This window comes from Petromyzon marinus, chromosome 57, assembly GCF_048934315.1.
Source record: "Petromyzon marinus isolate PM22_M1 ecotype Great Lakes invasive population chromosome 57, UKy_Petmar_22M1.pri1.0, whole genome shotgun sequence".
Lineage (NCBI taxonomy): Eukaryota > Metazoa > Chordata > Hyperoartia > Petromyzontiformes > Petromyzontidae > Petromyzon > Petromyzon marinus.
The window spans coordinates 6044237-6067288 of NC_133723.1; the positions used below are offsets into that span (position 1 = coordinate 6044237).

The window sequence follows — 23052 nt, forward strand, 5'->3', positions numbered from 1 at the left end:
TAATTCTACGGGTCTCTATGTAATTCTATGGGTCTCTATGTAAGTCTACGGGTCTCTATGTAATTCTACGGGTCTCTATGTAATTCTATGGGTCTCTATGTAATTCTATGGGTCTCGATGTAATTCTATGGGTCTCGATGTATTTATATGGGCCTCTATGTAATTATATGGGTCTCCATGTAATTCTATGGGTCTCTATGTAATTCAATGAGTCTCTATGTAATTCTATGGGTCTCTATGTAATTCTATGGGTCTCTATGTAAGTCTACGGGTCTCTATGTAATTCTACGGGTCTCTATGTAATTCTATGGGTCTCTATGTAATTCTATGGGTCTCGATGTAATTCTATGGGTCTCGATGTATTTCTATGGGCCTCTATGTAATTATATGGGTCTCCATGTAATTCTATGGGTCTCCATGTAATTCAATGAGTCTCTATGTAATTCTATGGGTCTCTATGTAATTGTATGGGTCTCTATGTAATTCTATGGGTCTCTATGTAATTCAACGGGTCTCTATGTAATTCGATGGGTCTCTATGTAATTATATGGGTCTCTATGTAATTCTATGGGTCTCTATGTAATTATATGGGTCTCTATGTAATTCGATGGGTCTCTATGTAATTCAATGGGTCTCTATGTAATTCTACGGGTCTCTATGTAATTCAATGGGTCTCTATGCAATTCTATGGGTCTCTATGTAATTCTATGGGTCTCTATGTAATTCTATGGGCCTCTATGTAATTCAATGGGTCTCTATGTAATTCAATGGGTCTCTGTAATTCTACGGGTCTCAATGTAATTCAATGGGTCTCTATGTAATTATATGGGTCTCCATGTAATTCTATGGGTCTATATGTAATTCAATGGGTCTCTATGTAATTATACGGGTCTCTATGTAATTCTATGGGTCTCTATGTAATTCTATGGGTCTCTATGTAATTCTATGGGTCTCTATGTAATTCTATGGGCCTCTATGTAATTCAATGGGTCTCTATGTCATTCTACGGGTTTCTATGTAATTCAATGGGTCTCTATGTAATTCAATGGGTCTCTGTAATTCTACGGGTTTCTATGTAATTCAATGGGTCTCTATGTAATTCTACGGGTCTCTATGAAATTCAATGGGTCTCTATGTAATTATACGGGTCTCTATGTAATTCAATGGGTCTCTATGTAATTCAGTGGGTCTCAATGTAATTTTATGGGCCTCTATGTAATTCTATGGGTCTCTATGTAATTCTATGGGTCTCTAAGTAATTCTATGGGTCTGGATTCACGCCGCAGGAATCCTATGAGCCGCAAAGCTCTTTTTTTTCCACAGACGTGGGCGTCGACGAGGAGGTGCCGTACCCCCCTGGCTCGCCAGGAGGGAGGCGGTCACGGCATAGTGGACTAATCCACATCCGTTTCCATCTGCACGGGGATCGAGCGTTTCCCCCACCCCACCCCACCCCGTGTTTTTTTTTCTCCGGACGCTCCGGTTTCCTCCTCGCACGTGAGCCTTAAACACAACTCGTCATTAAATCGGCTGAAGACATCTCGCAAATAAAAAAAAACGCAATCGCGTGGCAGTGGGGACCCTCCGGAACAAAATAACAACTCTTACAACTCAGTCGTGTGGCTCTCCTGGATACAAAAAGTAAAGGTTGATAATTCGTATAATAATTATCCATAATAGAGGGTGTTTTGGGTTAGATCGCGTAATTATAAATGTGTCGCTATGCCCGCCACCACCCAACAGCCAACCAGTAAAGGTTGTCACGTAAACAGAACGTGGCCAACTCGTTACGAGTACAGCACTAACCGGTGTGTTGGAGAGCAAACCCACAACATTCACAATCAGAGTACGACGTTTCGCGAGTAAATACAACCAGCATCGGCATGGCGACAGACAGATTCGTGGAGACATCCTCCTGTTTCGTTCTTAAGTGGATGTGATGATGTCCCTTGTGAGCTACTCAGACGATGAATGCATATACATTACAATGGGTATCCATTACCGATCGGGTTATTAATACGGTTATCAACGTACATTATGCATGCACATTGTGCTTGCACACGATGTTGATTGCCAGCAAAGGAGTGTGCGTGTGTGTGTGTTGGAGGTGGGGTGGCGAGAGTGGCGTTTCACCTGCACGGCGCACATCAGGTGAGCTCGATAGGTGTCCACCACCTCCTTGTGAACTCTCTCCTCCTCCTGGCGGCAACGGTTGCAAGCACGCACGTAAAGCACCGCTGGTTAGCGAGCGCCTATTATGGGCCGACGCTAACACTACCGCTTTGATGGTAGCCGCCGGTGGCTAGGAGATGTTAACTGCCTCCCCTGGTCTACAGGAGGTCGTGGGTTCGATCCCGACCCTGACGCCTGCTGCTGTATATTTGGAGTTTGCGCGTCTCTCTCTCTCTCTCATCATCATCACAGTGGCTAGGAGATGTTAACTACCTCGCCTGGTACACAGGAGGTCGTGGGCTCGATCCCGACCCTGACGCCTGCTGCTGTATATTTGGAGTTTGCGGTGTCTCTCATCATCATCATCATCACGATGGCTAGGAGATGTTAACTACCTCGCCAGGTCTACAGGAAGTCGTGGGTTCAATCCCGACCCTGACGCCTGCTGCTGTATATTTGGAGTTTGCGTGTCTCTCTCTCATCATCATCATCATCATCACGGTGGCTAGGGAGATGTTAACTACCTCGCCTGGTACACAGGAGGTCGTGGGTTCGATCCCGACACTGCTGCTGCTGTATATTTGGAGTCTGCGTGTCTCTGTCTCTCCCCGTGGTCGCGTGGATTTTTTCCGGGTTCTCCTGTTTTTCCCTCCACATTTATAATCAACATCACGCGTTTGGAGTGTTTGGCTGCGAATCATTCCCACGTGATAAGCCACTTCGTTGTGCTATCATTTGTGACCAGGTCGCTTCTGAAAAAGAGCTATACAGCTTAGTGGACCCTAACTGGTAAAATAAAACTTTTTTTTTAATAGTTTATGATCATAGCCAAAGTCACTGTCTGCATCATCATCATCACTGTCTACATCATCATCATCATCACTGGCTTCATCATCATCACCACTGTCTGCACCATCATCACTGTCTGCATCATCATCACCACTGTTTGCACCATCATCACTGTCTGCATCATCATCATCATCACTGCCTACATCATAATCACTGGCTTCATCATCATTATCACCACTGTCTGCACCATCATCACTGTCTGCATCATCATCATCATCACCACTGTCTGCACCATCATCACTGTCTGCATCATCATCACTGCCTACATCATCATGATCAGCATCATCATCATCATCACCACTGTCTGCACCATCATCACTGTCTGCATCATCATCACTGCCTACATTATCATCTTCATCAGCATCATCATCATCATCACTGTCTGCATCATCATCATCATCACCACTGTCTGCACCATCATCACTGTCTGCATCATCATCATCATCACCACTGTCTGCACCATCATCACTGTCTGCATCATCATCATCATCACTGCCTACATCAGAATCATCATCATCACTGGCTTCATCATCATCATCATCACCACTGTCTGCACCATCATCATCAGCAGCGCTATCACCGCTATTGCCACCGCCGCCAGCAGCGCCGACTCTCCCGCACCTCCTTCTGCCGACGCAGCTGCCCAATCTGAGCCAGCAGTTCGGCGACCTGCCGGCCCGGGCGGCCCTCGCGGCTCGGATCGCCGGACCGCCGCGGCGGCGGCGGCGTGGCGCCGGTGGCGGCGGTGGCCGCAGTCGGAGGAACGACCCCTCGGAGGGTCCGACGCAGCTCGTTCACCTCCTCTTGCAGCTCCTTGATCTGCTCGGTGGGGGGGGGGGGGGTGCAGGGGGTCAGGGGGGTGGGTGGGTTGGAGAGGGATGGAGAGGCACGAGGTGAGGTGTGGGTGGTGACGATGGCTCGTCTAGCAGCGCCCTCTAGAGGTGGTGTTTGGGAACCAGCGCGGCCCTGAAATGCTTTTAAGTTGAGTCACCGTAAATGCGGCCGGCCACGGACCGCGACGACGACTACCGCGTCATGAAGGACGCGAGGGAGAAACGAATCGCGAGCGTGAACGTGGGAGTCGGAGCGCCACCGCAACTCCCACCGCCTCCGGCCAACGTCCCCCTTCCCAGGGAGATGCGGGACATCCTGACGCCGTGCCGCCCGCCCGCCCGCTCGCTCGCCCGCCCGCCCGCTCGCTCACCCGCCCGTCCTTCTCTCTCGCCGCGTCGCCCCTCGTCCCACCGCTCCCTTTCGCCGGCGCCGGCGGCTCGTGGAAGGTGACGGAGCGGGAGTCGGTGCGGCGGGCGGCGGACGAGGAGGAGGAAGAGGAGGGGGAGGGAGAGGGCTCGGCGCGGGCGAGGAGGGCGGCCATGCGGCGCTGGGCCGCGTCGGCGTGCGCTAGCGCGGCGTCGCGCTCCGTCTTCATGTAGAGCGCCTCGCGCTGCACGCGGAACACCTCGGAGCTCGTCTTCTCGTGGTTCGCCGACAGCACGGACAGCTTGCGCCCCAGCGTCTCCACCTAGGCGGCGGGCATCGCGCGGGGGTTACGCGTCGGTTACCGACGACGATGGCGATGGTGGCGATGCCAGCTCGTAACGCTGCACCGCCACGGCCGCACGGTATCCGCTCCTCGCTCTCCAAAGGCGAGAGAAGAGCGGGTGACTGGAGGAGAGAGAGAGGATGACTCTCAGAGAGAGAGAGAGGACGACTCTCAGAGAGAGAGAGGACGACTGAGAGGGGGCGCCGAGAGGAGGAACCACGGATGAGGAGCGGGAAGGCAGCAGCAGCAGTAGAAGCCAAGCGGTGGCGAGGAGCCGGCGCCACTAACAATGCCCAAGCTCTGTGGTCCTCTATATATATCAACATGTTATTAGCCAATGAGTGTTTATACGTGGGAGGAAACTGGAATACCGGCAGAAAACTCGCGTGTGTGAGGGGGCAACGCTCTATCCCAAACAGACGCAACAGGTGGAGTCCACATTTCTGCTGGGGAGCTAGGGGAAGGGAGTTTCACAACAACATCTGCGTGTAATCCACCAACCCTCACTGCTCCCTACACAGTGCTGGATTACCGGCATGCATAGCCACCACCGCCCACATGAAAACCCATCTGAAGGATTTAGAATTCGGTGGTTTTAGTTCATCAGGCGTTGCTTAAACATTAAGGCAGCGACTTTCATCTCACACTTTACAATCCCATGCGGTCATCATCATCGTCATCACTGCCGTCATCGTCATCATTATCATCATCACTGTCATCATCGTCGTTGTCATTGTCATCATTGTCATCATCGTCATCATCACCGTCATCATCGTCATCATCATTGTCATCATTGTCATCGTCGTCGTCATCACCGTCGTGCGAAAGCTGCCTCGTGGGCACCGAGGGTCACGTGACCGCCCCTCACCGCTGCACGCCAACTCCAGCCGTGTCGCAGAACCTCCACCGCCGCTTAGTGCGGTCGGCTACGTCCGGTGCCAAAGAGGTTCAGTGTACAGCACTCACCTCGGCCTCCAGGGCAACCCTGGTCTTCTCCAGCCGCTCCAGCTCGCTGGCGCCCTTCGCCTGCGATTTCCCTTCCGCCGCCGCCTTCGCCGCCGCCGCCGCCTCCTCCCGAGCCGTCCGCCGGAGCGGCTCCGCCTCCAGCTCCTGGACGCGCGCCGACAATCGGCGGGCCACGTCCTCCCCCGCGGCCAGCGCCACGTCGCGCTCCCCCAGCAGCGCCGTCGCGCGCTCCAGCTCGCGCGAGACGGCGCTCGCCGGCCCCTCGAGGGCCTCGGCCGCCGCCGCCGCCGCCGCCGCCGTCGCCGCCGCCGCCGCGCCGCCGTCGCCGCCGTCGTCGCCGTCGCCGCCGTCGCGTTCCGGCGGCGGCCGCCTTCGAAGCTCCGCGGTCCGCCCGCCGTCTCGCCCGCTTTGCCGCCCGTCCGAGAGCTCGGCGCGCAGGCGGTCGGCTTCGGCCCGCGCCTCGCCGAGCCGCTCCCCGAGGGACGCCAGCTCCGAGCGCAGGCTCCGCGCCTCGGCCGCCGACGCCGCACGCTCTTCGCGGGCGCGGCGGTACCCGTCGCTGAGCTCGGAGAAGCGGCGCTCGAGGTCGGAGAAGCGCTGGCGCCCGGTGGCCTGCCGGTGGGAGGGGGGGGGGGTGGTCGGACGGAAAGAGAGCGCGGGTCGAGGCGTTCGCGAGCGGCCGCTGGGGCCTCTTGCGAGGTGGACCGTGGCCTGGCACGCGAGCGGACGCTGGCGAGCCGAGCTCCGTTCCCGACTCCCGCCCGTGGCTGCCGTCAACCGGCCCTGCCCACCCCCCCCCCCCCCAGCCCCCCCAAGCCGCCCCACTCCCGTGAGCAACCCGCACTGGCCGGCGTGGGGAGGCCTTCATCCGGTGCGGATTTACAAAAGGGGTCGTCGATGTGACGGTGCTTTGCGTAGCAGATTCGTGGCAGGAAGGCGCCGCGTGCTAAGGAATTGATAAATAAATTCGGCGCATTTCTGTGCAAATTGAGAAAAAAACTTTTTCGCGCCTATTCATCGTGCGCTGTGAGCATGAGGATGATTTTCTTTCTTCAATCGGCGCGCTATTTTACGGCTCCCACGTGGCCATTACGAAACTCCCGAGAGACAGACAGAGACACCCCAGCAGCTCCGGGGATCGAACCCATAACCTCGTCGCCGCTCACCCCGCTCTCCTCCTCGTCCCCGCCATCTTCATCGTCTCCTCCCGGACGTCCCCTCCTTCCCGCCACCGCCGCCTTCCCCCCCTCTTCCTCCTCCACCTCGTTCTCCCGCTCCTCCTCGTCCTCCTCTTCGCAGCCGTCGACTGGCTCCCCGTGCGCCGGCGCGTGGCGACGCCGGGTCCCCTCGGTGGCGACGACGGGGTCGGTGCCCACGCACTTGTCCACCAGCGCGGCCACCGCCACGAGCGGCGCTTGCCGCCGTCAAAACGGGAGAGAGCCGAGGGAGGGGAGCAATGAACCAAACGCGCGCGCGCGCACACAACGCATTCCTCGCGGTGGACGCAGACGCGTCGCCCCTGCCGGAGTCGCCGTGCGGGACGCTCCGCGCGGCGGCCATCGCGGGCCGGCCAACATTTGGGGGAAATGCGAAAGGACGCCGCCGACGTTGGGACCTCCCCGAGTACGCTCCTCCGCTCGCGGGGCCGCCCGGCAGGGACTACTCACGTGGGCGCGACGCCTCCTGCTCCTCCTCCTCCTCCTGCGCCGGCGCCAGCGCGCACCGCGACGTCGCCTCGCTGGGCCGTGCGGGCGGCCCCGCCGCCGCCACCTCCCCCGCGACCTCCGACCCTTGCCCGGGAGTCGCCCCCCCGACCTCTGACCCGCTGGCGTCCGACCCGCGGATGGCGCCTGCAAGGGGAGCGCGACAAATTCCCCCGCGCGGGGGATTCTCCCCTAACGGGGAGAATCCCCCGCGCGGGGGAATTTGTCGCTCGCGTGAGAAACGACGATTCGCGATTCGAACGGACGCTTAGGTTCGCTGATGCCACGCTCGACAAGGGCGTGACGACGGAGCCAACGCTGATGGACGGAATTGAAGAACGCGGACGGGACACCACCCGACAGCAATCCCGGCAAGAGCAAATGGCAACTCTGAGTGGAAGGAAACGAAGGGTAGAGGGCGACCGAGGAAAGGAGGGGGCGCTGGAGAGGAATGATGAGGAAACATCAGCAGCGGACGGGACACAATGACGACGACGATGATGATGATGATGATGACGATGATCGGCAACAGCGGAGGGTGGCTGCCGCTGCTGCTGCCAGCGCGAATTCCGTCGAGCGGCTGGACGGGAGAAGAGAGCGAAAGAGCCGCAACGAGGCCAACGGAGTGGACACGAAACGGAGCGGAGGCAAACGGAAAATCGGGAGCCTCATCGATCGTCGCATCTCTAGCCAACACTCACGACGACGACGACGGAACATTCGCCAGCGTTGGCGAGAGGTGCGGGGGGGCGTCGAGAGTTAGGAGAGCCACGTGCCTTGCTTGCGCCGCGCCGACGACGCTTTGCTGGTGAACCTCAAGAAATTGCTCTCCAGGTCGGAGTCCGACACGGCGTCGGCGTCCGCTTCGTCGCTCTCGTCGTCGTCCGCCGTCTCGGTTATCTCCGGGATTTCCCACGTCACCCTCTTCGCTGTCGCCGCCTTTGCCGCCGTCAAGGCCCCGGCGGACCGGGCGCACTCCAGCTCCGCCCGCAGGGATCCCAGCTCCGCCTCGACGCGGCTCAGCTCCGTGTCTTTTGCCCGGAGCTCCACCCTGGCGGACTCCAGCTCCGCCCGCAGAGACTCCACCTCGGTCTCCACGGCCCGCAGCTGCCCGCGGGCGGCCCCCAGCTCTGACTCGCGTGACTCCAGCTCGCGCCGGCGGCTCTCCAGCTCCGCGATGCGAGAGTCCAGCTCGGATTTTGGGACGAGCTCCGCGCCCCCGGCCGTCGGCTCGTCCGGCGCCCCCGGCCTGGCCTGGGGACGACGACAACGACAGACGGACGGGCGGCGCTGGCGTTGAGTGCCGGATTCCGGTAGCGGCCCAAATTTCGAACCGCAAGAACCCATTCCCACGGAGCGGTGCTCACCCACGGTGGCCCCGTGGTTCCACCGGTGGGGGGGGGAGGGGGGGGGCGACGCTGCGTCGTGCATCTACCCCGACGAAGTAAGTCGCGCGTGGCTTTTTGGTAAATCTGGAGCGCGACGCCGGCACGCGGGAGGGCTGCCCTCGATTCGAATCGCGTCACGGGACCTCAGGACGCCGCTGTGAGCGGGGCTATTTGCTGATTGGTACGCCCCGCAGTATGAACTGGGACGGACCCGCTGGGCGCGAACCGCGAGACCGCCGTGGCAAGGCTCTCCACGGGCGGGCTATCGGGGGGGGGGGGGTCGAGGGCTCACCACGTGAGCGAACGCGACGAGTGAAGCGACGCGTGGGTGCGCGGTGCGCTGGGTCAAGCGACTCGTGTGACTTGACTACGTGCTTGACGAGTCGACCGACGAGAGAAACGGCGAATAAAAATCCCTTAGCCCACCTCCATTCCCGAACGCCTCGCTCCGCTGACGAGACGCCGCGTTTCCCAATCCGGTCCCAAGAGCGTTGCTTGCACTGAATCAATTTCTGCTGAACTTACGTGCTCCCAGAAGGCCGTGCGGCTAATGGGCCAAAGGAATCTGACGAGCTGTAAAACTCTTTTTCACAGACGTCCAGTCGGGGCACAGGGCAAGAACGGCACAGCAACAATACAAAAGCATGATAGGGGTGAAAGGTATAGGAAAGATAAACAAATCACCCATCGTCACCTAACCTGCTCCGGACCCGATCTCCAAACCGTGATCCCGTCCTGACCCTCAACCCTAACCCTAAGTCCCCATTCCCAACCTGACGAAGGACTCCAACCCTCCTCTTCACCACGAGTCCTGATCGCAACCCAAGTCCCTCCCTTAGTGCTCCACGCTGGCTCCCGTCCCGGCAATTCACTCTCCGGCGTGACGAGCGCTCTCCGCGAGCCTCTCCAACCGATAACGACCGGCGGCGGTGCCGGCGACGGCGGCGAGTCACCGGAGTGGAGCCGGCACGGCCGTCTCGAGCCGGCCGCCCCCCCCCCCGGCCCCCACCTGGGAGTTCCGGAGCTCCTGGTTCTGCTGGCACAGCACCAGGATGTGCTGCTGGAGATCGGTGAGCGCTGAGCGGAGGTCTCCGCGGCCTCCCCCGCCCGGCGCACGATCGCCATCCACTCCTCCTGTTGCTGCCGGGGGGGGGGGTGGGGCGGTGGGAGGGGGAGAGAGGGGGGGCAGGGTGGGACATCTCGACCGCGTGAGGAAGCTTCACGCTCAGACTGAGAATCTTCGTTTGTCCCTGGAGAAGGAATCCGAAGAGCTATGAAGCTCCTTTTCACTGATGTCCAGTAGGGGCACGGAGTCAGCATAAGTGACGAATATCTGAACGGGACCTGGGCCTTGCTAAGGGTCAACTCAGCATAAATTAGTGTTTAAACGTCACCAATGGAGAGGCAAATGTGGCTGGGTGTGGTGCCAGCTACACCAAAGCACTTACCCCAACAGCCTGTGAAGGCCTGTGAAGGCTGTTGGGGTAAGTGCTATACAGTACGGGGATAAGTACGGGGATAATAATTAACGTTTGTAAGGTGCATAAAATCCGCAGATGCCAATGCGCCCCCTGTGTATGGAAAGCAGGGGGCACGAAGATCACAGGGACCTCGTTGGGAGAGTCGGCACGGAATGAGTTCCTGTGAATATTGCGGGGCTAAGCCCACTTAGGGTCTTGTAAGGCGGCGGCAGCGTCGTTTCATAGTCCACCCGAGTGTGAGTGAGTACACGCGCACGAGTGCGTTAACCCACGTGCGTCACCCCACGTGCGTTAACCCACGTGCGTCACCCCTCGTGTGTCACACCCACGTGCGTTAACCCCACGTGCATTAACCCACGTGCGTTAACCCCACGTGCGTCACCCCACGTGCGTCACCCCACGTGCGTCACCCCACGTGCGTTAACCCACGTGCGTTAACCCCACGTGCGTCACCCCACGTGCGTCACCCCACGTGCGTTACCCCACGTGCGTCACCCCACGTGCGTTAACCCCACGTGCGTCACCCCACGTGCGTCACACCCACGTGAGTTACCCCACGTGCGTCACCCCCACGTGCGTTACCCCACGTGAGTTACCCGGCGCCGGTGTCCCCGAGGCGTCAGGACCCCGCGTCTTTGTCCCTCGCTCCGCTGCTGCCGCCGCCTGCCAGAGAGGGAGACGACAGCGGGGGTGGTGGGGAACGTTCAGCTTGGCCGCTCGCGCGCAGTACCTTCACTCGGTGTCACCCGACGAGAACTCAAAGAGGCCGGGATGAGTCTCAAAGTATGAAAGACGAGAGCAGGTTTCTGCCCTGGTTGCATGCTCGCCACGAGTGCTGTGTGCGGCCAGGAGGAGTCTCATTCGCGAGAGCGACTTGGGGGCATTTGTTTGCCAGTAAGCGTGATGGGGGGGTGGAGGTGGTGATGAGTGATGTACGTGACGCCCGAGGCACACACGGTGGCCTGCTCTCGCGAAGCGCCAATGACCGCGGAGGGGGGCGTGTTAGGTGAGTCCGCCGGATTTGCAACCGTGGACCTCAGCGACGGCGGTGCAGGAGGTCGCGCTGCTCGCCTGCTGCGGTGCCTCCTTCGCGTGCGCCGCCAGGGTCTCCTGCAGACGCAGGATGGTTGCCAGGACGTCGCGGCTGCCCTCTTTCCTCCTCGTGATGCCGCTCGGCGTCTTCCGGGGCTCCACTCTCTGGTGTTGGCGCAACGAAGAGTACGGTGAGCGCGATGTGGAGCCGGGTGGCTCGGCACGGTGCGCGGCGCGGCCGGGTGGCTCGGTACGGTGAGTGACACGACCCAGCGGCTCAGTATGGTGAGTGACACGACCCAGCAGCTCAGTACAGTGAGTGACGTGGCCGGGTGGCTCGGTACAGTGAGCGATGAGGAGCCGGCACTGCTAAGGTCCAGAATACCAATCTGAGTTTCAGCCCCAACCACGGTAATTAGATCGGGGTCTAATAGACTCACGTAGAGACCCATAGACTCACGTAGAGACCCATAGACTCACATAGAGACCCATAGACTCACACAGAGACCCATAGACTCACACAGAGACCCATAGACTCACGTAGAGACCCATAGACTCACGTAGAGACCCATAGACTCACATAGAGAACCACAGACTCACACAGAGACCCATAGACTCACGTAGAGGCCCATATCATGCTCGTCACTGTAACCCCGGGTTCTGGGTCACCAATCATCGTGTTGCTCGTAATTATATTTATTTACAAATCGTCTTTCATCAGGGATCTCGAAGCTATGGACAAGAAACAGCAAGCAGACATCCAGCATGCCAATATATTTTTTTAACTAATAAGAAATAATGAAAGCAGTTTTCTGAATCGGTTCAAAGTTGAACAAATGGAAGATTTAAAGCCGTTTAAAAAAAAAATGTCCAGAGGTTCAGAGATCCCGAGATCTCGTGGGAGGGATATTTCCAGAGGCTTAATGCCACACGAGGAACGGCTCGGTCGTACATCGAGCAAGGCCTCAACGATCTGGGAAGATTCGTACTACGGCTCGTAGCGACATCGAGGGGACGTGTGGGTGCAGCGTGCCGCGTGTCGCGGGCTGGGACAAGGTGGTGGTGGTGGTGGTTCAGAGCCCTTGTAAGCATGTCGTACATTTTGGCCGAATCCGGCGCCGAGTATTCTGGCTGTTGCCTGATGAGGCTGGTTGTTGTTGTAATTACCGGCGAAACGTCACGGTACTCGAATTGTAAATGTAGTAGTGGGTTTACTCTCCAACACACAACCGGTGTGTTGAACTAGTAACTAATTGGCACGTTTTGTTTACGCTACAAACCTTAATAATTGGCTGTATCGGGTGGTGGCAGGTTTAACGACACATTTATATTTATGCAATCCAACCCCCCCCCAAAAAAACCTCACGCTTTATTAAGAGTATAAGCAATTGCAGTTTGATCGACGTGAGGTTGTTGATGTGTGCAGCGGCGCTGCGGCGGCGTCGGCGTGCAGGGCCCGCACGCTGGCTCCTGGAAGCCCGGGGCTTGTGTTTCCGCCCTGGCATTACCGACCCTTTCGCCCTCCCCCTCCCCGGGTCTCCGTAGCTCGCGCAGACACCGGCAGAGCTCGGCAGACGGTGGCTCGCGCTGACCCACGATCCTTTCGCTTCGGACCGACCTTGACCTCCTAAAGCTCTCGACCTTCGCCCCCATCCCCCGCCAGCCGCCACCGCCGCATCCGAACTGACCTCGGCGCCCGGCGCGGGCCTCACCGTGGAACCGTCCCGCCTGGAGCCGCCCGTTTCCTCGCTGCACGTGGTGGAGTCCGAGATCTGGTCGAGCGACTCCTCCGAGGCCGACTTGTGGCCGGGGGAGAGGGACGACGCGGGCGGCCGCTCGCCGGACGACGTAGCGGCCTCCCGCGAGGGCTGCTTGTTGGGTTGTCTGACGGACGACGACGACGATGGCGGAGACGAGGGCGACGTCTTCTCGACTGCCGCTGTAGGAGAAGCTGCCAGCTTCTGCTGGTCGGCATGAGAGGCGGTGGGTGGCTCCTGGTGCTCAAATTGGGAAGCTGGTGGCTTTTGGCGATCCGACTTAGAGGCGGCTGCCTTTTTCTGGTCAGATTGAGGATCTCCTGGCTTTCGATTGTCAGATTGAGACGTTGACGCTTTCTGCTCGTCTGGTTTGGAGCTTGGTGGTTTCTGCTGGTCAGACTTAGAGGTGGGCGGCTTTTGCTGGTCAGGTTTAGAGCTGGGCGATGGAGAGACGGCCGTTGCCTCTTCCTCCTCCGCCTCCTCCTCCACAATCTCGGGACCTTTTGAAACCTTGCGTTCCGGTTTCTCCGGAGACTGCAAGTGCTGGGTGGTTGGCTGAGCGGCAGGGGATGCGCTGTTGCCGTCATTGGCGTTGCCGTTTTTAGCGAGCGCCTCGCTGGGGACCCCGGCGGGAGGCGATGGCGTCCGAACGGCCGTGCCCGAGTTGGACGTCGTCATCGTTGCCGTCTCCGTTATTATCGTTGATGATGATGATGAGGTCACTTTGGCTGCCCGGATTGGCTTCTCAACAGGACCGGGGACCTTCGCACCGGGCGGCTTCACGGCCGACGAGCCCTGCTGCCCGTGCGACGGGTCGGAGGCAGGTGCTGGGTTCGAACTTTTGCCCGTCACCTCTCTGGCCTCCTTCCCCTTGGAGGAGGGGGCGGCTGCTGCTGCTGCTGCTGCTGTTGCCACTGCCGTCACCGCCGTCGTTGTTGAGGTGGAGGCGGAGGAGGGCGCTGTTGGTTCTGCGGCCTTGCTGGGCTTTTGACCCTGAGAGAGACGAAACGTAGCGATGGCCTCTGTGCGTGCGTGCACCTGTGTGAGCGGTTGGGCGTGGTGCTGGCCACCCACCCGCTCATGTACCGCTCCGTCCTTCATAGCTGCTTGCTAACAGGACTTTCCCCAAAAGTCTGTTCAAGGCAATACGGAGGACCTTTGTCTCTGTACTGGGACTCTTCTACTCACGAACTTTCAGAGATACGAAGAAACCTGTCCGTATGTCCAGTCGCCTGTTCAGACCGAGAGGCGTAAGTTCAACACCCGCGCAATAGATGGCGGTGGTGGCATTTACATCTGCAGAACATGAAGAACCAGTGGAATCTACAGCTACAGGAGATTATTAAACTTTGAAAGCCACTCCACGTACGACATGTTTGGAATGGACAGGAGTAAAGTTGGACTTACGAACAAATCGACTTATGAGCAGACCTCTAGAACCTAACTCGTTCATAAGTTGAGGAATCCCTGTATGTGTGTGCATGCATATCTGTGTGTATAGGGAGCTGTAGTGTAGCGGTTAACGGCACGCTGCGCTATGAACCCGGTGACACAAGTTCAATTCCCGCTCACAGTCCGTGGGTCGGCTCAGCCTCAAATGAGTACCTGGTGCGGTGCGTAAACATCGCCACTGGAGAGACAAAGGTGGTCCGGCGTGGTGCTGGCCACCCACCCCCCGATGTGGCCTTCACAGGTGCTCCTCTCTAACAGCACTTGCCCCATTCAGTCTGTGAAGGAAGGCTACACGGGGGACCTTTGTGTTTGCGCGTGCGTGCTACCTTGCCGGACGGCCTCCGCTGGGGCGGCGGTGGCGCCTTGCGCTTCTTGACCCCGTCGCCACCCCCATGGCCGACACCTTCCTTCCCATGGTGCTGTGCGGCCTTCTGCTGGGCAAGTGGCCGCACCGTCACACGTGGAAGGGCGCGGGATGTGGGGGCACAGGCGTGTGGCTACGCACGTGTGCCCAGGTTGGATGTGCGTGAGGTTGTGGTTGTTGTCAGGGAGGTGTGGTTATAATTGCGTCTGCAGGTATCTCTCCCAAGTGGTGTCTACAGTCCAGTGACGTGCGGTGAGGTCAATGGCTGGGGAGGCACTGGCTAGTGTCAGACCCAGATTCACACACTGAGGGGGGCGTGGCCTCACTGAGGGGGGCGTGGCCTCACTGAGGGGGGCGTGTTAGACACACCCCCCTCAGTGAGGCAGATGTGATAGCTGCCTCCCCTGGTGCTTTTTCATTGCAGTTTCATGACGAGACCAGCGAGCCTAAATATCTTTATACACATATGTGAAATAAGTTACCTGGAGTATGGAAGGCGAGGACATGAAATGAAGGCGTCTGCAAACATGACATTGGTGACATACTGAGATAGTAACAGGCACGCGCTTATTGCCCGCGCTCTATCCAGTTACTGAGGGGTTGCGCAATCAGAGGGGAGGCTGAGCGCTTCGCTGCCTCACCTCTCGTCTCTTCCTGTATTTGCAGCGGAGCTCCGCAAATTTGGCGATTTTGACGATAAAAATGATTGGAATCGTATAGAAATGACATTTATAATACAGATCAGTGGAAAAATCTTATTATTTATTTAATTTGATTATTCTTTTTTTTTCTTTTTGTAACAGCTATTTTCATTGGAGTATGACAGGTGAGGCTCTGCCTCCCCTGACCACACGTCCCTGCTACAGTCGTGTGGTTATAGCTGTGGCTATAGCTTTAGCGGATATAGGTGTGTATAGGTTTGTGGTTATAGATGTGCCTGGAGGAGTGGTTGTGTATGTATGTGTCGAGGCATGTATGTGGAGTTGTGAATGTATGTGTATTACAGGTGTCTGGAGTGGTGGCTTAATGGATAGCAAACTGATTTCGATTCCCGGCCACGGCTAACATCTGGACCAGTCCTAAGCCCCCGCACTCTCTTTGCCAACCCGCACTGACCAGGGCGGTGAAGTATGGTCAAACAACCTCCATAACCGGCATGGTGTGGAGAGTCCTTCATCCACCAGTGGATTGACAAAATACAGAGTTATTGTAGATGTGTCTGTGTGGTGTATTTTTGTGTCTGTAGATACACATGTGGGGAGCGTTGGCGCAGTGGTTAGCACACTGTGCTAGGAAACCGGCGAGACCCGAGTTCAATTCCCGCTCACGGTGATGAATATCTGAATGTGTCCTGGTGTGTGGACATCGTCATTGGGGAGACGAAGGCGGCCAGGCGAGGTTCTGTCCTCCCACCCCCTCGTGTGCCGTGCCCGGCTCATTAGGGACTAGTCGCTAACAGCACTTGTCCCAACCATCCATTAAAGGCTATATGGGGAATCTTTGTCTTTGTAGGTCAGGTGTATGTGTGGTTGTACCTGCTGGTGTGTGCCATGTGCTGGCCCTGTGGACACACGAAGCTTGGGTCAAGACATCTCCATCACATTCAGTGTCTTAACAGCAGCTAATACATAATTTAGGGGTTTTTTTGGGGTTAGATTGCATAAAATGTGTCGTTAAACCCGCCACCACCCGACAACCAACTAGTAAGGGTTGTCACCTAAACAGAACGTGGCCAATTCGTCACTAGTACAGCACACCGGTGTGTTGGAGAGCAAATCCACAACATTGACAGTCTGAGTACGACGTTTGGCCAGTAATTACGACTGTCTTCATCAGGCGATAGCCAGATTTGTGGATAAATCCTCCTGTTCCGTGCCTTAAATAGAGGGGTAGATGTGATGGCGTCACTTGTGAGCCCTTCTTGTGTGAAGGGGGGGGGGGGGGTGAATTAACGAATGCATAGTAAGTACAATGGATATCCATTGCCGGTTGGGTTATTCACATGGCAATAGACGTAAATTATGCATGCACATCATTGTTCTTGTACCTCCTGTTTAAATGCACGTTCTGTTTACGTGACAAACCTTATTGGGTGGTGGCGGGTTTAACGGCACATTCATATTCACGCCATCTAACCCAAAACAAAACCTATATTTCGATTTAAAGCTTTCGTGACTGCAAGGATTCATCTTCTTTGGTTCTTTCGGTAAAGTCACGTAGAATGAGAATAAAATAATAAATTAATGAAATAAAATAACACAATAAAATTCTCACGACGGTCTCGTCCCTTCACCTGATGAAGGCCACTTGTGTTGTGGCCGAAACGTCGTGAGAATTTTATTGTGTTATTTTATTTGATTAATTTATTATTTTATTCTCATTCTACGTGACTTTACCGAAAGAACCAAAGAAGAAAAAACCTATATTGATCACGAAAGCCTACAACGTGTTAAGCAGCTAATACTCTTGCCCAGGAGACGCATCCACGATGAACCCCATGAGATGCAGGCACCCAGCCTCCACGCATTTCATTGCATTCATAATCTCAGGTGCTGCAGTGTCTCCGACAGGGCCATTCCGATCTAACACCAGGAATAATATTCTTGAGGACAATGATCCTGCGATCTCAACAGTGCTGGCTCGGTGTCTCAAACACGGCCATTATGAGCCGCTCCCCCCCCCTCACCGCCACGGTGAGACACTGGGCCTGGCTGTGGTTTGGTTTCCGCTCTCACCCTTGCCGGGAGGTTGAGTGGCTCCACGGGAGGAGGCCATGGCGGCGGTGGTGGCACTGGCTATGGCAGCGACGGCGCTGCCGCTGGCGTCGCTGGCGGCAGCGCCGTCAGTCGCTCCGCTGGTGGCGGTGGTGGCGGCGGTGGCGGTCAGGCCGCCGGCGGCGGTGGCGGTGGTGCCGCTGGTGGCGCCGCTGGCGGTGCCGGCGGCCGACGTGCCGCTGGTTATAATGTTGGCGCCACGGGCGGCGGCTTTGCCGGTGCTGTCGGTCGTGCCGCCGGTGCCACCGGCGACCGCCGTGGGCTGGTTTTTGGCTCTGAGCAGCGCCAGCAGCCCGGGGCGGTTCTCGGCGCACAGCACGGCGTAGTGAGCGGCGCTGTTCCCCAGGAAGTCGGCGACGCTGGTGTCGGCGCCGGCGCCCAGGAGGACCTCGACGGCGCTGCGCCGCCCGTGCTCGCACGCGCGCATCAGGGGGGTCCTGCAGCCCCCCCCCCCCGATCACCGGAGGGCGAGGGGAGGTGGACGGGAGACAAGAGGCGGGGAGGATAAAGGGGGTGTGGAAGGGAGAAGTGGAGCGACAGTGGGGGAGATGGGGGGGCGGAGGAAGGGTAGACATGGGACGGCGGGGTGGAGATGGAGGAGGTGGTGAAGGAAACAGTGGGCGATGGGGTGGGAGACTGGGTAGCGATGGAATGGAGGTGAGGGTGGAGAAAAGGTGGAAGGTGGAGGATAGGGGGGATGTGGGATTAGGATTAGGAGTAGGGATTGCAGGGGGTGCCATTTGGAGATAGAAGAGGGAGATGGGAGGTTGGTGGGAAAGACAACGCAGACGGGGAACGCAACAGGAAGGAAACAGGGGGGGGGGGGGGCATGACCATGGAGCATGGGGGGTGTGGGAGCGGAGGGGAGGACAAGGGAGGGGGAGGTGAGACGCGAGAACCACAGCGTTTATCGTGACACAGGAGGTGCCGTCCGCTCTTGGACCCCTCCGTAAAGCCGCGTGTGGTGAAGCGGAGCGCCCCAGTGCGCTGCGTCGAGACCGATTCAGGTTGTCGCCGCCGTTGACTTGGGCGCCCTGCTGCAGCAGGAAGCGGCAGACCTCCGCCTGCCCAAAGCGAGCCGCCATGGCCAGCGCCGTGTCCCCTTCCTGTCGCCAATGGGGGAGGGGTAGCGAGGTGGAGGGGAGGGCAGGCGAGTGGCAGAGTCATTTATCAGGATCGAACAACCCGACAGAGTGTGGTGGACTTTAATCTTGGGGGGATTGTCTGGGGCGCTTCCTGTTTCGCCAGCCTCAATTTATACCCAGCCACTTCCTGTTTCGCCAGCCTCAATTTATACACAGCCACTTCCTGTTTCACCAGCCTCAATTTATACACAGCCACTTCCTGTTTCGCTAGCCTCAATTTATACACAGCCACTTCCTGTTTCGCCAACCTCAATTCATCCACAGCCACTTCCTGTTTCACCAACCTGAATTTATACACAGCCACTTCCTGTTTCGCCAACCTCAATTCATCCACAGCCACTTCCTGTTTCACCAACCTCAATTAATACACAGCCACTTCCTGTTTTGCCAGCCTCAATTTATACACAGCCACTTCCTGTTTCACCAGCCTCAATTTATACACAGCCACTTCCTGTTTCGCTAGCCTCAATTTATACACAGCCACTTCCTGTTTCGCCAACCTCAATTCATCCACAGCCACTTCCTGTTTTGCCAACCTCAATTTATACACAGCCACTTCCTGTTTCACCGGACTAAATTTATACACAGCCACTTCCTGTTTTGCCAGCCTCAATTTATACACAGCCACTTCCTGTTTCACCAACCTCAATTTATACACAGCCACTTCCTGTTTCGCCAACCTCAATTAATCCACAGCCACTTCCTGTTTCACCAACCTCAATTAATACACAGCCACTTCCTGTTTCACCAACCTCAATTTATACACAGCCACTTCCTGTTTCGCCAACCTCAATTCATCCACAGCCACTTCCTGTTTCACCAACCTCAATTTATACACAGCCACTTCCTGTTTCGCCAACCTCAATTCATCCACAGCCACTTCCTGTTTCACCAACCTCAATTAATACACAGCCACTTCCTGTTTCACCAACCTCAATTTATACACAGCCACTTCCTGTTTCGCCAACCTCAATTCATACACAGCCACTTCCTGTTTCACTAGACTAAATTTATACACAGCCACTTCCTGTTTCGCCAGCCTCAATTTATGCACAGTCACTTCGTGTTTCACCAACCTCAATTTATACACAGCCACTACCTGTTTCACCAACCTCACTTCATACACAGCCACTTTCTGTTTCACCAACCTCACTTCATACACAGCCACTTCCTGTTTCGCCAACCTCAATTCATCCACAGCCACTTCCTGTTTCACCAACCTCAATTCATCCACAGCCACTTCCTGTTTCACCAACCTCAATTTATACACAGCCACTTCCTGTTTCGCCAACCTCAATTCATCCACAGCCACTTCCTGTTTCACCAACCTCAATTAATACACAGCCACTTCCTGTTTCACCAACCTCAATTTATACACAGCCACTTCCTGTTTCGCCAACCTCAATTCATACACAGCCACTTCCTGTTTCACTAGACTAAATTTATACACAGCCACTTCCTGTTTCGCCAGCCTCAATTTATGCACAGTCACTTCGTGTTTCACCAACCTCAATTTATACACAGCCACTACCTGTTTCACCAACCTCACTTCATACACAGCCACTTTCTGTTTCACCAACCTCACTTCATACACAGCCACTTCCTGTTTCACCAACCTCAATTTATACACAGCCACTTCCTGTTTCACCAACCTCAATTTATACACAGCCACTTCCTGTTTCACCAACCTCAATTTATACACAGCCACTTCCTGTTTCACCAACCTCAATTTATACACAGCCACTTCCTGTTTCACCAACCTCAATTTATACACAGCCACTTCCTGTTTCACCAACCTCAATTTATACACAGCCACTTTAACAGGGATTAACTACAAATGGGCTCTGTCCGGCTCAGTGGCCCCAGAAAAAAAATATTTCCGCACGCCCGGCACACCACGTGCAGTCGTGTACCTCTCGCTACGACTGGCCCACGAGTCGTGCGTCGCTTACGCCACTCAGTCGACCGGCAAGCCAGGAATACATTCAGCGAGGACATTAAGCCCTGCACTTCCTTACTTGGGCTCGCCAGCCTCGGTTTCGTACTCAACGCTGGCCAATCGGAAGCTCCCCTGAGGTCGCCGGACCCGGGAGGCTGCTCAGGAAGACAGAGTGAGAGGTCGGGCGGAGGGCAGGCAACAAACCTCGTCTCTTGCGTTGACGTCCGCCTCGTTGTCGCACAGAAGCTGGACGGAGAGAAGGCACCCACAGGCGGCTGGGATTGGCCAAAAAACACACAAGGGGATGAGCGATGGTCGTGATGGTCATATCGCAATGGTGGCGATGATGATCATTGTGATGGCGATGATGATCATTGCGATGGTCATGATGGTGATATTGTAATGGTGATGATGATCATTGTGATGGCCGTGATGGTGATATTGTAATGGTGATGATCATTGTGATGGCCGTGATGGTGATATTGTAATGGTGATGATGATCATTGTGATGGCCGTGATGATGATATTGTAATGGTGATGATGATCATTGTGATGGCTGTGATGGTGATATCGTATTGGTGATGATGATCATTGTTATGGCCGTGATAGGGATATCGTTAATCGTGGTGATGATCATTGTGATGGCTGTGATTGTGATATTGATTTGGTGATGATGATCATTGTGATGGCCGTGATAGGGATATCGTAATCGTGGTCATGATCATTGTGTTGGCTGTGATGGTGATATCGTATTGGTGATGATAATGATGATGGCCCTCACCTGCATAATGCAGCGGAGTCCGGCCGGTGTTGTCCTGAGTCCCCACCGGACACATGTACTGAGGGAGACACGCCACGGTGGACACAACTTCTCCCGAGAGTCCTACAACCCAGTGCGGCTCTCCCGGATAAATAATAAGAGTTGGCTATATATTTTGTTGTATTATCGCCACCTTACCTGTGGGTGCCATCTCACCTGTATGAGCTTCTTGATGCACTGCGGCTGACCGTACTTGGCGGACAGGTGAACGGCCGTCTGCCCTAGAGAGATGAGAGGCCACGGCTGCCTTGAGACATGCGGCCATCTGAATGGACAACTTGTGCCACTCAGCGTCTTCAACATTTTGTTTATACGTTCTATGACGTAGTGTTAGGCATTATGTGTCTAAAAAGTTAAAGTCATACTCTTTGGTTCTATTCGGTAAAGTCACATAGGTAAAAATAAAATAACAAAAAATCACGACGTTTCGGCCACAACACAAGTGGCCCTCACAGTTCAGTCCCTTCACCTGATGAAGGCCACTTGTGTTGTGGCCGAAACGTCGTGATTTTTTGTTATTTTATTTTTACCTACGTGACTTTACTGAATAGAACCAAAGAGTATGGATCCTTGCAGTCACGAAAGCTTCAAATCTAGAAGTCAAAGTCAGAGTGATTTCCAGCTCGAATGATCATTAATGCGTTGGTGGTCATCGCAACCCTGAGGCAGTGGTAGAAATTCCACGTTCCTTTGGCGTGGGGGGTGCGTACTTTATCGACCTCAGAGGGACAATGGCCTGAGTCAACCTCCACGACCAGGATTTCAACTTGCAACCTTCCGATTGGGAGCCGCCCGCTCTACCGGCCATGGTGGTGGCTACGCTGCACGTGGCTGCCGTGACCCGGGCCTGTGGAGGCAGCAGCAGCGAGGGTTGGAGGATCACACGCAGATGTTGATAGAGGTGCCGCGGTGGCGAGATGTTCACTACCTCGCCTGGTACGCAGGAGATCGTGGGTTCGATCCCGACCCTGGTGCCTGTTGAATATTTGGCGTTTGCGTTTCTCTCTCTCTCTCTCTCCGTGATGTCGAGGATTTGTTTCCGGGTCCTCGGGTTTTTTCCTTTCCACATCTAGCATCAACAATGCGTTTGCAGTATTTGGCTGCTATAAATTTCCACGTGATAAGCCCACTTCGTCGAGCTATTACTTGTGATAGCCAGGTCGCTTCTGAAAAAGAGCTATACAACTCAGTGGTTCCTTACACCTGGTGAAATAAACAAATATAGTTCATCATTTAACTCCCATTAACCATGGGCGTCACGGAGGAGCCGTGCCCCCTGGCTCTGCCAGGAGAAGACGGCACAGCAAAAACAAAAACCACGCGGACTCTTCCCGTTCCCATCTGCACGAGGCGTGTGTCTTTGCAGCTCGCTGCACCACCCCCCCCCCCCCCCCAAAAGGCCGGGGTGTCGAACCCTGACCTGCGGCGTCCGTGGCCATGATGTCGACGCCGTGGAAGAGGATGACGTCGAGACACTCCTCGTAGCCCCTCGCCGCGGCCATGTGGAACCTGCATGGGGAGAGTGTAACTCACGCTGAGCGGCCCCCCAAACAGAGTGTAACTCACGCTGAGCGTTCCCCCCCCAAACAGAGGGTAACTCACGCTGAGCGGCCCCCCAAACAGAGGGTAACTCACGCTGAGCGTTCCCCCCCCAAACAGAGGGTAAC

General features: G+C 56.0%; 2 protein-coding genes across 2 annotated transcripts; both read right to left on the reverse strand.

Annotated features, from left to right (window-relative positions):
* Positions 1 to 7182: 7182 nt before the first annotated feature.
* On the reverse strand, positions 7183 to 10923 carry LOC142905680 (uncharacterized). Its single transcript, XM_076052589.1, has 4 exons — positions 10849 to 10923; positions 10699 to 10765; positions 9631 to 9761; positions 7183 to 8487 (listed from the first exon to the last, which is right to left on the reverse strand). The coding sequence occupies exons 1-4, from the start codon at positions 10921 to 10923 to the stop codon at positions 7993 to 7995; spliced, it is 768 nt and encodes a 255-aa protein (XP_075908704.1). The 3' UTR covers positions 7183 to 7992.
* A 181-nt stretch (positions 10924 to 11104) lies between these two features.
* Positions 11105 to 18793, reverse strand: LOC142905681 (uncharacterized). The gene is made up of 6 exons (XM_076052590.1): positions 18481 to 18793; positions 17443 to 17918; positions 16243 to 16268; positions 14670 to 14774; positions 12847 to 13884; positions 11105 to 11299 (listed from the first exon to the last, which is right to left on the reverse strand). The coding sequence occupies exons 1-6, from the start codon at positions 18564 to 18566 to the stop codon at positions 11105 to 11107; spliced, it is 1926 nt and encodes a 641-aa protein (XP_075908705.1). The 5' UTR covers positions 18567 to 18793.
* Between the last annotated feature and the right edge of the window lie 4259 nt (positions 18794 to 23052).